A 17,847-nucleotide genomic window follows, 5' to 3' on the forward strand; every position below is an offset into this window, starting at 1 on the left:
GATCGATCTGGATCGAAATCGTTATCATTCTTCTTGGTGAAAAAAGAGACAAAAGAATGTTTGCTAATCTTCATCTTTATTGTTACTGTGTAAATATGTAGGCACTGAACAAATAATGTTTCATAATTTGTTTACAAACATTTACATTTACTTTTTTTTGTTCAATCATTGAATATTCTCTGCGAGCAGCTTGGCCAACATTAGCCAAGACCGCTTTTAATCCATCTGCTCGACCTTTTAACATCCTTACGCGTAAATACCATTATCGTCTTTCAGCATTGTATGCACTCGACCCAATTTCTAATTACGATCTCAATATTTTTTATCAATATATATATATATATAATATATATATTTATATATATATATTTACTTTATTTTTTATGTATACTTTAATCTCTATCCGCTAATATAATGTTTTTCTAGTCTAAAAATTACCACGATTATTAAAGATAATATATACTCCTGGGAAATTATAATTAAAATAATAGTAAATATAATAATATGTCAAACATATATGTCCTGTGTCCATGTGTATGAATGTAAAAAAGAGGAAAAGAGATAGGTAGAACGATAAAGGAACAGAGAGAGAAAAAGAAAGGAATAAAGCAAGCTGTGGTTCGCGCAAGAAAAAGAATTACAGATAATGAACGCAAATTCTAAACTTTGGCTAATGAGAAATGATACTTCGTGGAAACGAGAATGCGATGTCGCTCCACCGATCGATCGGTGGTATCCGTCGTCGCATTCTCCGATGATTTTCAAAATATTTCTGTGTATACATAGTACTAATTAAATTAAACCAAATTAACGTAAACTTTGAGAAAGAAAGAGAAAACAGAAAAAGGAGACAAATGGGCAGTGGAAGAGGAAGTTTTCTGTACGAAACGGATGCGTTACGAATGCGCATGCGCGTAACGCGCGCGTGTATGTGTACGCGATGGTCGGGCATATGACGATAATTCGCCATCGGTAAAAGAGAAAAACAAAAATCTGATTTCGTTTCGTTTTGTATCTTTTTTTTTTTTTCTGTTTTTACTTTTCGATTCTTACGGACAGCAGAGAGAGAAAGAACGAGAACGCAGAACAGAGGGGTTTCGAACTGTTTTTATCGTCTAACCGTTTCAGCCTTTTCTTCGTGTCTCAAGTATAAAACTAAACGGGCGATAAAGCCTTCGTGTAAAACTATACTCATATACTTTGTCTTCTCTATTGTGCTTAAGTGTAACAACCTCTTTTGCTATACATGCGTGTTTTATTACATTTTGTTTTTCATTTTTTTCTTTTTTTCACTTCTTCGTTATTCTCCTTGTATACACGTATACACTCGGGAATTTTCGTGTGTATTTGTAAAATTGACAGAGACTCGATTGCGTTGTTATACATGAGACACTGATAACGGCGATGCTGTTCTCTTAACAACGAAACGTAACGCTGGTTAATTTTAACCGACGATCGTTAATTTTAATACGCATTTAAATATCGTCGATTAAGAGTTCCTCATATACTTCTTTTCCCTCGGTTTTCTTTCTTTTTTTTTTCCTTTTTTGTTTATTTTCCTTTCATTTCTTCTATCTCGTTTGTATTTGTATTTTTTTTTAAAATGATCTTCGTACGTCGATGTCGCGGTGGTCCGTTTTGGAATAGCTATATAATTATTATAAATATATTCATATGTGTATTGTGTCTCTGCGTGCGCGTCTGTGCATACGCACGCGTACACGCTCTTTGTGCGTGCGGATGCACACGCGCGTACACGTATACAATAGGTCCATGCGTTTTTTTCTTTTTGTTAATGCGCGTGTAATGCAAATGTGTGTGACAGTGACATAGTGTATACTAGGAATGTACATAGTGTACGTAGATATAATTAGGTTGTGTATAAAACGATGATACATACTATATTCATTACTCGTTTATATCAAACGACACATAATTATGATATCAATTTTTTTAGTCTCATTGTACGATGCGCACGGCGATCGGGCATCGTTCGCCAATAATAGGCTAGTCTTGTCCTGTCTTCTCATACAATGTCGATGTACTCCGGCGATCTTGTCGACGGTTTACAAGGTCGCGCGGCGTGAGATTACCATTACAAGAACCTCCAAATGAATGGCCATCAGTCTTTGAGACGTACGGTTTGGCATACGCGCGATCTCCTCGTTAAACGAAAAAAGATAATAAAGAAAATATATATATATATTTATTAAACGAATCGACGATTTCGTCTAATAATAATGTAAGAAGATAATCGTTAACCGTCTTGGTGCCTAAAAATGAAGGATAAGAGACGCGATGTAAAGACGGGCAGGACAAAACACGTGAAACGTTTCCTTTTTTTCAAAAGCGTCCATGGCACCAACAGGGTTAACAAAAGTCCCATTGTAATTTGTACTCTCGCGAAGAAGATTCGTTTTTAAAAAGAATATGATCGCATTTCGATTAGAATAAAAGAGAAAAGAGACGTTGCAAAAAAAGAAAAAAGAAAAAAAAAAGACTAACGTTAAACTTGGTGTCCGTATGGACGGTAAAAAGAGTAGGTAATTTTTCCAAGGATCAATTGGCCGATAGAAAACAAAAATGAAACCGAAACAAAAAAATCAACGATCAATTGAGAAAATTAAACAAACAAAAAGAAAAAAGAAATAGAAACATCGAACTCCTTTGTCTGATGAATTTTTTTTTATCTTTCTTCACTTCCTTTTAAATTCGTTTGTTTCTTTTTGTTCAAAATGGCTCGATGTTGATCCTCAAAAACATGACCATCCATTCTGGACAATCCGCGTTGATTATTAATATTAAATATTAATACTTCTAGTCGTATACTCTTGCTAGAGTAAAAGTGGTCTTGTGCGCCCCAGCTACGTTTCACCGGGACGTGCATAGGCAATACAGAGTGCTTCAGGCGCATATATTCTTGCGTTCTTGATATGCGATAGTACTAACCTAACAAAACTTGTCCTTACATTTCTCATTTGGTATGTCTTAGTCTTACTTTACTTAAAAAAGGAAATAGTAACAATAATAATAATAATAATAATGATAATAATAATAATAATAATAATAATAATAATGATAATAATAATAATATTAATAATAATGATGATGATGATGAAGATGATAATAATAATAATATTAATAATAATAATAATAATAATAATAATTATAATTATAATAGTAATAATAATAATAATGAACGACAGAGTAAGGGAGGGGATGAGGAAGAAAGAGATAGAGAGGATTGGAAAAGAGATTTAGAAAGATATCATGAAATTCGAGGAGAGTTAAATTAATGAATGGGAGGATGAACAGATCTATATCATCGACGGTGTCCCATAGTTTACGAATAAAAATATCGAACGGTGCAAAGTTATCGTATAAAATTGATACTTATACGTGGTAAAATGGTCGGTCCAGAGCACTCGTAAAGTAATCAGAAAGATTATCCTCTGTTCTTGATTCCAACAGAGTTAAACAATACAATATATATATATTTACTAAAAACAAAAAAGAAACAGAGAAAAAAACAGAAAACGTAAAACAACTTGTTTTCATTTCGGAAAATACTAGTGATCCTCGTCGAACGTATAACGCTATTTCTCCCATGCTCATGGAGCAGTTAATCGTTTAAACATCATCTTTATCATTAATAGTCAGTCGATTTTAGAATTTCCTCTAGAGAAAAAGAGATATATATATATATATATAATATTCTTTGCGTGTTCACGTTTCCACGCATTCGATCGCTCTATTTAACCTACGCTTCTGTATGTACACATTTCACAGTACCACTTTTTTTTTTTTTTCGTTTCAATTCTCTCCTCGTCGCTAACCCTCCTCTATGACACTGTGTGTTCTTCCTGTGCGTCCGGCTTTTTTTTTCTCACAAGTTACACCATTTTTTTCTCTGGATTACTTTACAAGTACCCTCTCTGCATAAGTCCTCTCAACACAACTAAGTCTTATATCGTCGAAAAATATCATATCGAGAATACCTCTACTATACTATTACTTCTTACTTAGTGTTTTTGTTTGTTTGTTTGTTTTTTGTCGCCTTCAGCGGACAGGAATACTCATATCTTTTCCCAGTCGAAATGTCTCATGTAGTACAGTTTAAATCGTGCGCACATGCAACTTTGTTTTTTTTTCGCTCTTCTTCGCGTCTAGCTACGCGTAGACACGACGCCAACGAACAATTTGTTTTTCTTACGAGTTTAAACGCAAGTTTTTCGCAAGTTTCTCGCAAGTAGGTGCGCACCAACAAGGCATCATCGATCGATCGGCCCAAAATAGTCGCATCGATATACCTTTTTCTTTTTTTTTTCTTTTTTTTTTTCTTTTATCTTCCCCGTTCTTATTTCCATTCGTTTCTTTCATCCTCGCTTTTGCAAAGCAATATGGATTTGAATGCGATTGCACGACGCTAAAAACAGCATGTCCCTTCTTCGTTTCCCCATTTCTGCTTTGCTTTTTCTTCCCTTTAAAATAGCGATTAAACGCACACTTTGTGGCAAATAATATTAATTTCAGGTCTTACTATTGCACCGATATTTACAATGGACGTTATGCGTGTATTTCCTTTTTAAGTGATATTTGATATCGATTAGCAATCATTGCTTATATAAAAGCCATTTAAGACGTCAACAACTTAATTTATATATACATAAAAAAAAGAAAATAAAAAATTTAAAAAAGGAAACAAAAAAGGAGGAAAAAAAAGCTCGCGTATATATAATATACTTAAACGAGGTTTCTAAAAAAATATCATCTATAGATGCGATAAATTGTATATACTGTCGTAAATACAAAGTGAGAAAGGGAGTGAGAGAGAAAGAGAGAGAGAGAGAGAAAGGAAGAGAGAGAGAGAGAGAGAGAGAGAGAGAGAGAGAGAGAGAGAGAGAGAGAGAGAGAGAGAGAGAGAGAGACAGACAGACAGAAAATGAACGAAAGAAACAAGGAAAATAGAATTGTACCGTTTCCTCCTTAACGGATCGAATCCCGATTTTTCTAACGTACTACATATTTAAACGAGCATTCCTTTAGCAGAAGATCGTTCCTTGAGAAGGCATGCCTTGAAATGTACAAATCAAACCGTTCGAAACAGAAAACACAAGTGCGAAATTCGTCATTGGCCGATATGCTTGGACAAAAAATGATATATGCTACAAATTATAATCTCGGCGAATCGCATCTGTAAAACATTTCTAATGCTCGAACGATTTAAGGCTCCCGTTGCAAAAGTGTATTTTCAATATACCGCTGAAATATACGCTCGTGCAATGTTTGTTTAAAACGACGATCGCACGAGAAACATCTATTCTCGAAGAACTGTCACTCTGGGATCGCTATACTGACGGGTCTACGGGTGAATAATATTGTCGCTCTTTACGTGCTACCATACAGACACATGCGGCAGAAAATAGTCTAGGCATTCTTTTCGCGATACACCCTACATCGTTATTCAAAAGGAACTTCGATTGAACTTTATTACACGTTTCTTTCTTTCTTTCTTTCATTCATCTCTTTTCTTCATTCTTTCTTTTTTGTGTGTTTTTCCCTTTCTTTTTAGTCCTAGTTTTCCTGTTTCTCATTTTGTTTGTTCCTTGTCACGAAGGCCAAACACCGATCTCGATAATCGCTACTGACTTTGGATTTAAAGCGAACCAATTTTGAAGTAACGAAGAACCGTATCGCTAGGTACTAACTCTTAAGAAGGAATCGTTCTCTAGTTTCGACGCACTCTGTTCGTTTTACTCGGAAAATATATGCGGCAGGCGTTGCTCCCATGCAATGGGATAGAATCGAACCGGATCCAAAGGCAGGACCACCGAACACAACAAGCCCTTCGCTTCGCAAGCTCCTTCGTCGAAAATAAGTCGACTCCGCATTCAATATATCCCTCGATATAACTCTCGCTAATAACGTTTTCTTTCTTTTTTGTTTCCTGTTTACTCGCGACAGTTTTGCCTGCTGTCGACGCAACTCCAACCTATGCCACGACGACGATCGTACACGCGAGATTGTCTAAAGCTACATTTTTGCTGGCGTGGGCTGGCGTGCGTGGAGCGTCAACGAACGGGCCAAGGCTGCGACGACGACGTCACGACGACAAATAATTATTAACACGGACAGCGCGACGCGTTTCACCTTCTTCTTCATCTTCATCTTCTTCTACTTCAAATGAAAATTCGTGAGGAAGCGAGTAAACACGTTCGAATAGAATCTGCGAGGGCACAGCTCGGATCTGTAGTTAGCGCTCGGTGCACGGGGATTCGCCGGTTGCAGATAAGGCCTGAATAGTTAGGGTTTGCTGTTGTCGTTGTTCAACGACAACGGATCGGTGATCTTTTGCTGTTGTTGTTGTTGCTGTTGTTGCGTCACCTCGCTAACAGCGCCGCCACTCATCAGTTTTGCGTTGTTGTTCTCCGTGTTCGAAACTTTCGCGTACTCCCGTTTGCGGGGCATGCCTTCTGTTTTCACGATCGTGATATCCGGGTTGTTTTCGAGCACCGAGGTCGCTGGCTTTGGGACGGGCGTTGGTACCTCGATGTAGCCTCCTCCCTCTCTCTTGATGGGAGTCGAGGTTGTCGGTGTCGCTGTCGTGGCCGCGTTCGCGTTGATCTTCTGCAGGATATCGTTCACCGACTCGTTGTTCTCCGGAGTCTCGTTGTTGCCGTCGATGGCACCCGACGCAACGCTCAAGTCACCGGCTAGCGAAATCCTGTCTGGACCCTGTAGCGTTGACAAATAGGTTGCCAACGTGTGGACGGTCACGTTAAGGAACTCGGCTGCACGGAACAACGTGATCTCTTTCCTTCGTAGTTTGGCTAACACTTCCGCTGGCCCAGGCTCTGACCAAAAGTCCCTTACTCTGTAACAGATTTTTATTATCCTAATTATTTCAAGCTTAAATTCTTGCCTGTTAAAGTAATTGAAAGAAAAAGGGAGAAGACGAGGAGGAAGAAAAAGTCTGCTTCGAACACAGCAGCGTAAAAACGAAGCCGACGAAAGCAGGTTAATGCACGATTTCACCTAGCACGCGTCTCAAATTTATTCCCAGGAAAATTTCTGTTTTCTTTCCTCGTACCTTCGTGTTCGCCATTTTCACGATTCGAAATGAAAACTCTCTCGAAAGGTAAAGAGTTACGAGGTTACGAGTGTGTGCGCGCGCTCGCTTTAAATACGATGCATAAACGCGATACGGTCATAAAGCACGAAGAAAGCAGTAACCGGTCGCGACAAAGGCAATCAAAAACCGTCAAGTCTGTTCTCCATTACCTATACGGATGTTTAAGGCAACCATAACTGTCGCGATATCTGCCGTAGAGGGTTCCGTAAGACACGCCAAGTATCTCGGCAGCAGTCTTCATTTCCAGTTCTTTGCTCTTAATGGCATCCATAACGCGTCGCGTGAACGGCTCCTCCCAGAACTCTTGGCGGCGTCCCGTCGTCAGGTAATCGTTCATCTTCACGACGTCTCGGAATTGCTCGGGGATCGATAGGTTCGTGGCGTTGGAATTCGAGGGAGTGGTAGGCGCTGCAGCAAAATCAAACCACGTTAAATTCTTCGCGCCTACCGAACAGGACGCGCACCTCTGCATAGAACGTGTGTCTGTGTAGTATCATCCTCCGGAGTAACGCCTAATCGCGACTACTTTTGTTCGATCGACCAAGTCACGTACCTTTCTTTTCCTGGTCGGATGCGTTGTCATCCTTCGACATGTACGATAGCTGCAAAGCACGACGATACACAGAGCTTGTTAAAATATCATCGTAGGGCGTTACCAAAGCGATCGTATATCAAGTATGTAATGAAAAAGAAAAATAAATGAAGAAACTATCCTTACCACCGGCAGTGGCGTTTCGTTATTTTCATTCATCATCATTTCGTCGTCCCAACTCTCGTGGTCACCGCCCTCGCTCATCATTTCCTCCTGGGAAATCGAGAACGTTTGAAATACACGCGTCAAAGAGATAACCGCTATGTAACTGTCGATTGCGATCGATGTGATGGAGAGATTAATTCCGATACGCCTCAATCTTTTTACGATATTTTACGAAATACTAGTTTCTCTCCATATTTGGATTCTACGTTCAATATGCTAATCATTTCTTTATATCGTTGTTAATCGATTCTTAATCGCCGAGTATTACCATCTTCATCAGTTGATGTTGAATTGTACGATAAATGGCTATTCATTTCAAAGCATAAAATATCTGTTACAAAATTCACAATATGTGATGAAATTAGCTTTCAATTATTTTTGGAAGAACGAGGCATATCTGAGTCGGTATAAATATAAAAAAAGAAAGGGAAGACGAAGAACGTTTAGGATCGTTCAATCAACAGCGATCGAATGGTTTGCAGTAACAAGGATCCAGCTCCAATATTTAAATTATATTTTGCGAAAGATAAAGCAAAAAGAAGCGTAACTCTCGTATTCATATTTGAATATTAATCGATCGCGAAATTGTAGCACGTTCGAAAAATTCTATAATTTAATTTTGACTGACTTTAAATTGATTTCTGTCGGTTCATTCGAATTACTGGAAAGTGGAGCTTTGCCTTCTTGTTCTAGCAATCTCTTCGTTTGATGGACATATTACGATAAATGGAACGCTAAAATGAACCATACTTGACGTACATTTCCGGTGATACATGTGATTTTCGGTGTGAAAACATCGTGAGCCGAGGGTGGGTCGTCCAGAGGCGGACGCCCTCTGCGTCTTTGCTTCGGAGGTGGTGGTTCGTCGGCGTCACCTTCCCTGAGGACCGTCTCGACACCTGGAGTCGCCGCGCCGGGACTGTGACCGCTGTTTCCTAGATCATTTTGCGTGGAATCGCTACGCCAGCTCACCTCGGCCAGGCCCTTGATATGCAAATCCTCCGCGGTTTTCAGCAGGGACGACAATCTCGTCTGAAACATCGACGCATCGCGATTTTAATCAATCTAGCAAACAGGAACGAATCCCATCTTCAAAAGATGCAGAGCTTTCTTTGTCGAGCAGGAAAGCTGCTCTTTGTCGTTTAATCCTTTCAGAGGTTGTCAGTCAGAGTTTTCGTCCGCGATTTCGATCGAGTTGGTAAAATTTCAAACCTTGTTTAAAGATATATGTATACGTTTCAGAAAGTTGATATCAAACGCGCTTGTTTCTATGAGTGGTACATGCTTCAGGGGTTTCGCACCAATTTTCTGAAATGCCTTGTACGTATAGTAAAATAAAAAGACACGAAATCCGCGTAAGAAGAAAGGTACATGGTAGATATCCTCGATATTCTCCGACTAATCAAGGTAAGTAGAGTTCCCTCTCGTTTCGGCCGACGTTAAGCCTGAGTGGTTTAACCATTCCTGGCAAGAGTTACCAGCAGCAATATTTTTAACCGATCCGCTTTCAATATTTCCGCGGTGATTCCAGGAAACGAGCATAAATGGTATAATGTACGAAGCGCGTCGTTTCAGCGTTTTTGGCACGAGCTTCCACGTATTTTCTTGTTCTCGCGTGGAACGTTCGCGGAAGTTCCTTCGTCCAAGTCTACAGGGTAGCATATCTACAGGGTGTGCCAGAGAAAATTGTTGTCGAACTTCAGGCTCATGCGAAATGCAAACCGATCGATTTCCAAAATTCTAATCGATTTTGTTAATTTCATTAAATAGACACAGAATTGAGTTCCACCAGGTTCGGAAAGGAAAATATTGCCAACTGAAAATAACACAATAGCGTTTGCTACATCATCGTTTTATCTTTGTTATTCAATTAACGGAATCGATCGATCTGGCTTCTGGACGAATTCTGAAATTTCCCATCCAATTTTCTGCAACACCCTTTACAGTACACAGATATAGATATACTAGAGGAGTCGAAGGCGGTAAGAAATTCGTCCAGCTGCAGAGCTAAGTAAATCTAATTACCTCTGCTCCGTTCGTTCTCGAAAAGCCGTAGGAAAAAGCGATCGCGCGGCACAAGTAAAAATTAGTAATTCCATTAATCCTGGCCGCTTCAATTTGCCCTGTCCGGGGCATACTCGTAGCAGCCGAATCTGTTCGATCGAAAGCCGGGATTCGAGGCAGCGAATAATGAATCGGATCGCCGCGGCTACGAGACAGAGAAGGAAAAATCCGATATAACGTTTTGTATCGGGCCAACTGGACGCCTCGCTGGAATAGGTCCGATTATTATTTGCCAATTTTCGCTGCGATAATAACAGAGCGACCGAGAGAATGCTAAATAATATGAGAACTTTCTACAAACGGTTCTCCGCGGCTTTCTATCAGCCACGAACGGAATTGGAAAAATGCTTATGTGGGTCAGCGTCTCCGGCAGCGGATAATGTGTATTTCAGAAACGACCGTCACCACCATAGGCGCCATTCCCGCTTTCGTTTCAGCTTGCTTGGCGCTGAAAAAAACACGCGCACGGCCCCGACCTCGCGCAAATCCGATCGACGACAGCCAAAGCTCATTTACCGACCACGATCGAACAACTTCGATGTGCCCCGCGTTCCACACGCCGTGCACAGATTTTCACCAGAGCCGGATTTTTCGCAGGCAAAACGTGGCCAAGCCGGAGAAAGCTCTCGCGAACCCGACTGCCTGATCACGACTAGAAACACGGAAGAACGAGAACCCGTTGCTGATGTCGGGATCCTCTTTCCAACCTCGATCCGATTCTTATCCAGCGACACGCGTTTCACCTCGCACGAGCACGAGACACGTGAAACGGTACACCTCCGTGTTTCTTCGGTATTCGATGGTGCTTTGCTTTTCTTAGGGACGATGTTGACGAGCAATTGAAATAGTAGAGAGAAATTAAGGTCCCACGATTAAGTTGGGATTTCGAATGGAATTTATCGAGGAATTGGGTCAAATTTCCTACGCTTGCTTTTTCTTTCGGATTCTTTGTTCGACCTCTTACACTGAGAAGTGGATACCATCGCTCGTAAGTGTGTTGTTAGGATTATTTACGACCCGATGGTATTTTTTTATCGTTAGAAAATTTCTCAAGTTTGAAGATGGAATGGAAGTGTCATCGTTTAAGTACAAAGATTTTTTGGAAACATCGAACGAGCGTGTGAAATAAATTTCTGTCCACATAGTATTTTCTTAATTGCGTTTGTGAACATACACAATCTCGTTTTCCTTTTCTCAACCTCGTTATTTACTGTCTTGTTTCTATCCCCTTGAATACTTTCATTAAATTAAAATAATTGAATAAATACAAAAATCCGATAGTTGCGTCAATGCTCAATTACCGCGAGTCTAGTAATTAAGTGGCGGATAATTAAAATGACGTAACATACGCGCGTCGGTAGGAGCAAACGTGTTAACAGACCGGTGTCCATTGGTCGACGCCGGTTTATCGTTTTCTTACGAGTAGCGAGTAAACGATGCAGAGCAAAGCCGTTTTCCACCGCGCGTGTTTCCCGTTTCTTGTCAAGCGATAGTTCAAACAACCAACGCACTTGCACACCAACATACAGCGAGATTAAAATAGGATCAGCGTGGAAGACCAAAAACCTGCTCGATCGTTAATTAGGCGGCAGCGTAATAGGACTATCGATTGGATTTTCATCGCGACGGTTTTCACCGATGACAAAGTGGTTCTTCTTCTCTTTTGTTCGATTACCACGCGAAGAGAAGAAGACGAGAACGAGAAGAAACGATTGACCGCGCTCGACGAAACAAATTGCATCTTCGGGAGGATTTTTGCTCGCAGGGATTAATGGGAAGTTCGGGTCGCTTTGAAGCGCGGTATTCTCGAACCTCGAAGAGCCAGAAGTCTTCAATTATTAATAAATTGAGGCCAGCCGCGTTCCCGCGCCGTTCCCCGCGACATTTTTCCCTCCGTCAGCGGCATACAAGTGCCCTCGTAAATGTCCACGATGTAAATAAGTCGTCAATCGAGTCTGAAGAGAGGCGAAAGAGCTACGTTCCGCGGGCTTTATTTCTTTAATCAGTTTTCATTTCGAGCAGCGCCGCTCGTTGAAAAAGTCCGATCAACGTTTCTCAAACGACTTTGTCCAACTCTCTTCCCGTGCACGATAAGCGTCCGGATATTTGGCCACGCTTGATCCATAACAACGGCTATACATCGGAACAGGTGTATTTTTACAAATTGATCAATACTACTCAACGTCGATTCTTAAAATTAGTCGAAATATAACGCTGCGCGGTATCGTATCAACTGAAACATCTCGTAACGACAAAGTAAAAAATATTAAAAAAAGGTTCTCTATTAATTGGACAGCAGGGAATCATGGTTGGTAACGAAAAGAGGGCTGACTAGAGTCACAGTGGGCCAATTCGTGGCCATTTATCCGACCGATACGATTACATATTAAAAGATATATTTAGATCATGAAATGCTTTATAGTACTTACGTGATCAATGTTAATCTCTCCCTTGTACATGAACTCGACGAGGACTTTGATGTCTGAGAATTTGACGTCCCGCATTATGACAATGGGATCCTTCTCCTCGTACTGAGACAAGATCGTGTCGAAGTACGTGCTGCACGCTGATAGAACTACCTGCGAAAACAAAAGCGAAAGGGCGCGTTAATGAAGGGACTAAACGATTCGTCGAAAGTTTCGACGCTTGCAAATCGACCATTAAAACGAGGCAAACCGGTTACGCGCAGGGAACGTGACCGACAAACGCGTCCTTGACAAATATTCGAGTTCAATGGACAGGAGAATATCAAGAACGAAGAAAATTGAGGACCACAGCGAAAGTTAATTCATAGGTCCGGATAAGGGCACGCGACGCCGCGTCGCTCTTCATTAATTACCCCGAAAATTGGCACGCCGCACGTGAGCTGTTACTCCGCGCGCACACGTACATACGCTGGCATACACAGAGGTACGCACACGTAACGTACGTAAAAGCACACACATATATGTATATCCTTGTTCGTAAATACGATGAAAGTATCATAATTATTACGACAGAAAGTGTAATTAACATTAGAAACGACTAGGAAGTTTAATTCGTTTGAGAGATTTAACGCATATCAGATTTTTCTAACGGCATTTAAACTAAAAATCTGCTGAGATTAATTCGATCTAGAATTATATAATTATTATAATTTACTGTATTATTATACATTTGGTAGAAAATAATCGTTTCTTCGATACTCTGGATTAATTGTACCGTTTCGTATGAAAGCAGCAGGTGTTCTGGTATCTACTTATGAATGGCAGTGAACGTAAGGCATACGCGGATACGCATACGTAGGAACGATGACGATGGCAATGAACAGATCACGGAGATGATCGAATTCTTAAGCGGCGCTTCCGAACAGTGCCGATAAAATATGTATTTCCGCTTCGACGCCCAAGCCAGCTACTATGCGCAGATCTGTCATGAAAGTCAATGAAGCACTCGACGAACAGGCTACTCTCTCGTTCTCTGACCGCTGTGATTTTTTTCTTAGCGCTAAAGCTTGTTACACACTTGCCTGAACTTAACGCTTTCCACTCAGACCCGTGGAAAGGAAAAGAAAAGAAAAAAAAAAAGAGAAAGAAACACATTGTTTCACGCTCAAGTTGCACACGTGCTCATCACGTAATATCTACCATGGTGCGACACATCGTTGTGCGTATAGCTATTATCTATTCTCCGAAGGTTTACGCCTCTCTGTTTAACATGAAATTAAAATTAAAATCAAAACGTACGATACGAGGCAGGATCTTTCGAGACGTACGGAACAGGACACGTTTCTGGTCGACACGTTGGTGTCGATCTCTCCTAATTGAAGTGGAAACGGAGACAGGTGAACCGAGCTGTAGCGAACTGGAGCAATCTTAATAGACGAAACCGAATCGAAAGGGAACCGTGTTAAATTGAATCGAATCGATATCGAAAGCCTTGAGAACTGAAACACGCTTGGATTTAGGTCAGATCGGTTTAGACACGGAAACACAGCCAAGAATCAGTTTAAGATCGATTGGACGAGTGCGGAGCTGGCTTAAAGCGATTCAAGAACAGCTTCGCACGCCTACGTATTTAGCACCGTTGAACAACCGGTATTTCTGTCAATCGTGATTTTATTTGCTGACACGTCGTTTATAAACGACACATCCTCCGTCAGTATCCTGTCTACCGGTTCTATCGTAATTTTCTCGCCACGCGTCGCTCTTTCCTTTTCTCGTACGTTAATCTGGTTATCGCGAAATATAGAAGATATAATCTCGTAAGCGATGTGTCGTTGGAAAAATTTATTTGCCAGTTTCAATTTAAAAGATCGCCATCCAGCTTTTCGCGTAACGAACGCACAACGGAGTGCTTAGTTTAAAAGATATCGATATCGCCATTATGTAGAATATAAATTGTTTTCAATCTGCGGGAAATTTATTACCCTCGCTGCCGTTCATTAACTTGTTTGTTGTCCGAGATTAAACCGGGTATATATCGTTTTCCATTCGACGATGCAAATCAGCCTGGCTTAGCCTAGATTTGTCACGTATCATCGATACTTTCAGACCTGTCAAACGCATTTAGCGCGTTTCATCGCAGATCATCCGCCAGCGCCGGGAAAAATTACTTTCTCCGGCGCTCTCGCAAGAAATCGATGCTTTTTCGATTCTTTCGCAGTTTCAAACGAACGAAACGTGCCTGGATGCAACAAGTCACGCGTTACAGGAAGAATACATTTCGTTCCGATTATCCTTGTAATTTCCCTTGAACTAGACGCGAAGATTCTTTCGAAATTCCATGTTCGAGAAATCACCACGAGTTAGGCGAAAGTTTCCTTAGAATCGGCGGAAAATATTTCGCTTGAAGTTTACATTTGCTTTTTTGTCAATAAAATGTTGCGTTATAAAAGGGGCGTATTAAAATTGTAACAAAGATTAAAATGAATATTTTAAACGAAAGGAATTATTTCCAATCTGTTCTTTACTCGATCACGAGTTCTAATTGTCAACCGAACGGGACACGAGCGTACGTACGATTTTCCCTTCGAATTTGCATTTTATTTCACGAAACGTAAACCCACCGTAAATCGTGTCCCCCTATGTTCTTTTTTTTTTTTTACTGCTTCCTTTTTTTTCGTTCGTCTCTTTTCGTTTTCTCTTTGTCGCTCGAGCATGGTTTCTATCGACTCCCGTATACCAGAGCGTTCGCGTAATTCCTTGAAAATTATTCTGCGAAATAACAATAGAATTTTACATGCAAGTAAAAAGAGGCAACTGAATACGTATTAATTCGTACCACGGTGTATTGTTGCATCGCAAAAGCCCCCGTTTCGTTTTGGTTGCGAATTATTTATTCCTTAACCCTTTAACCGGGGCTATACAGGTACGAGGGAGAGACAGAGAGAGAGAGAATTATCATGAATTTGTTTCCCCTTTCCCTTTTCTTCATTTTTTTGTTGTTTGTTTTTCCGTTTTTGTTCGCGGAAACAAATGTTCCCCAGTTATGAGTCACATTATGGTTAGAGCGACGTGTATTATCGAAAACGTTGTCTGACAATTCCGCGTATCAAATCGTCCGATTTTTCACAACGTGCCCGGAACAATTCAACCAATTGCAAACGTCGAATTTGATTGCCGGTTACAGAAAGAACGTCGGATATTGCGCTTTTCCCTGGAAATAATTGCTCAGTTAAAGCGTTAATCGTTTCATACATCAAACAATTTTCCGTCAAAAGGAACCTCGAATATCCTGGCCCGCTCTTTGAAAATTGTCATTGCAACATTGATCACTCCACACGCGCAAATCGTTTTTAATCATAACGAGCATCAAATATCCTATTATTCTCGGGGGGAAAAAAGGCATTTTGCGCTGGTATGTATCGAAATGAAAAGCGGTACCAAAAATATCTACGTTCCATGCTCGCGTTCGTAAACAATTAATTACTTCGTACCAAAGGATGTAGAAATCTGGTTCCCTTGCACCATCGTTTGCCGACTAATATCGGTGAATTTCCAAATTACATGCTGTCTTTCACAATTCCGTAGTCCTTTGCGCGAAGTAAAATAATCAGATAACTTGAAGATCGCAGGGGAAGAATTTTTCGTTTTTTAATGCTTCTTATTTAGCTTACTTTCCTGTTTGTTTGTTTGTTTGTCTGTTCTTAGTGAAATTTGATAAGCGAAATTTCACCCATTTTGCCGACCAGTTAGAAAGCTGAAATTTCGAACACGCTCCCATTTCCAATGACAATACAACATAATTTTAAAAAATTGACAACTTTTTTTTAATGGTTTTTATCTAGCTTACTTTTCATGTTCATTTTTAATGCTAACACGATATACGATTTAATACTTTTCGGTTTGTTTGTTTGTCTGTCTGAGTGAAATTTCACTCACCTCGCGAACAGCTAGAAAGCTTAACTTTGGAAACATGTTCATTTTTGACGATAATACGATATAATTTTTAAAAACTGACGTTTTTTCCGCCTACTTCTCTGTTTGTTCATTCGTCTGTCTGTCTGTCTGGAATTTTGTAAGCGAAATTTCACTCACTTCCCGAACAGCTAGAAAGCTAGAAATTTTAAAGATTAGAAAGCAAAGAATAAAATGCGCAAATTTAAAAAACTACAAAAGACTGGTCTTTATTTCGAGACGTGCTAGAAAGAAGAAAATAATTTTCCTAATCAGGTATCGTTGAATAAGTAATCGGCCGTAATGATAATATACTGGGAAACCTGTATCGTGTTGAACGCTCGCGGTAATCTTACACCAGGATTTCGCTCAATTGTTCAACTCGTACTATTAAAAATATAAAACTGGCGTGCTCGTGTTGGTTCAGCTCCAAAGTTTCCAGAATTTTTACGCTTTCAAAGACTCTCTATTTGATTAGATAAAAATCGCGATTTCAGTCAAATATTCTTTCCGCTTCGTAATCGTTAGGGAATTGTCATCGTTGCCATCGTTTAGAAATTCCTTTGTTCGAAAAGTTCATTCAAGAGAACGGAAGAGAGAACCAATTTACCGATGCTGGTATCTAACGCATAATTTCTGACTCGCAAAATTTTGTCGATGGTTACATTAACATCGGTGCCACCTAAAAAAAGGTTCTGGTAATAATTCCGTAAAAGACACTGTGTGTCGGATGGCATCGATAGTATCATCGGCCGTTTAATAAAAATTTCCGAACATTTTCTGGAAGAAGGACGTGGTACGACGCAAACTGGTAGCAGGATCAAAGTATCGTGGAAAGGCCGGAGAAGCCGCGAAACATCTGGAAGCAGCTGCGTTTCTCGATTCGTCTGGCGCGCGGCGAGCGTATCGCGATCGCGGAAGAATAGTTTCCCATGGAAGAAGGCGAGGAACTCTCAGGTACGAAAGAGTGTCTGGCTCTCGGCCCCGCCCAGTCAATAGCCTGAATATTTAATGTTAGAAGTTCCGTATTGATTTTCGCGATTTTTACGTCTCCGCAAATAAGGCCGTAAAAGACCTTACGCCGCCGTGTCTGTTTCTTAGTGTACGTACGTATACAGTTTCCTTGCAAACGCACACGTGTACACAAACGTGTACATAGGCACAAACCTATACACAAACATTCACACGCGCGTATAAACGCATATACACGAGCGCGAAGCAGATCAAGTGGGGAGGGGGGAGAGAAAGACCAAGAGAGAAAAAGAGAGAGAGAGAGAGAGACGCGCGTTACTTTTCAGTGCCAGCTATATAACGCTTTTTATTATGCCGAGCCGCTTTTATGGGGAAATACTGCGATGAAAAAAGAGGAAGACGTCGAGACGCGCGGGGGAGGAAGGAAAGGGCAGAAGAAGAAAGAAATTGCACTGCCCGGGTTTCATATCGAGTCATTACGATCCCCGGGCACTTTCACCCCCCTCCCCCTCTGCCGCCACGTCCCGACGTCGAACCCGCGCCTA

The 17,847-nt window shown here is 40.6% G+C and overlaps 1 protein-coding gene across 6 annotated transcripts in view; it reads right to left on the bottom strand.

Moving 5' to 3' along the window:
• Positions 1-59: 59 nt before the first annotated feature.
• The window catches only part of LOC132913941 (uncharacterized), an 80,689-nt gene continuing 62,901 nt past the window's right edge, over positions 60-17,847 (bottom strand). For 5 of the 6 annotated variants that reach the window (XM_060972625.1, XM_060972627.1, XM_060972629.1 and 2 more), the window contains exons 4-9: positions 12,383-12,532; positions 8,640-8,921; positions 7,851-7,937; positions 7,686-7,734; positions 7,282-7,540; positions 60-6,874 (exon numbers count right to left, since the gene is read on the bottom strand). In XM_060972625.1, coding sequence (XP_060828608.1) covers positions 6,304-6,874; positions 7,282-7,540; positions 7,686-7,734; positions 7,851-7,937; positions 8,640-8,921; positions 12,383-12,532 — 1,398 coding nt within the window. In that variant the 3' untranslated portion in view covers positions 60-6,303. The remainder of the gene's footprint in view (positions 6,875-7,281; positions 7,541-7,685; positions 7,735-7,850; positions 7,938-8,639; positions 8,922-12,382; positions 12,533-17,847) is intronic. The other variant, XM_060972630.1, reaches the window with a different exon arrangement.

Source organism: Bombus pascuorum, chromosome 14 (genome assembly GCF_905332965.1).
Source record: "Bombus pascuorum chromosome 14, iyBomPasc1.1, whole genome shotgun sequence".
Classification (NCBI taxonomy): Eukaryota; Metazoa; Arthropoda; class Insecta; order Hymenoptera; family Apidae; genus Bombus; species Bombus pascuorum.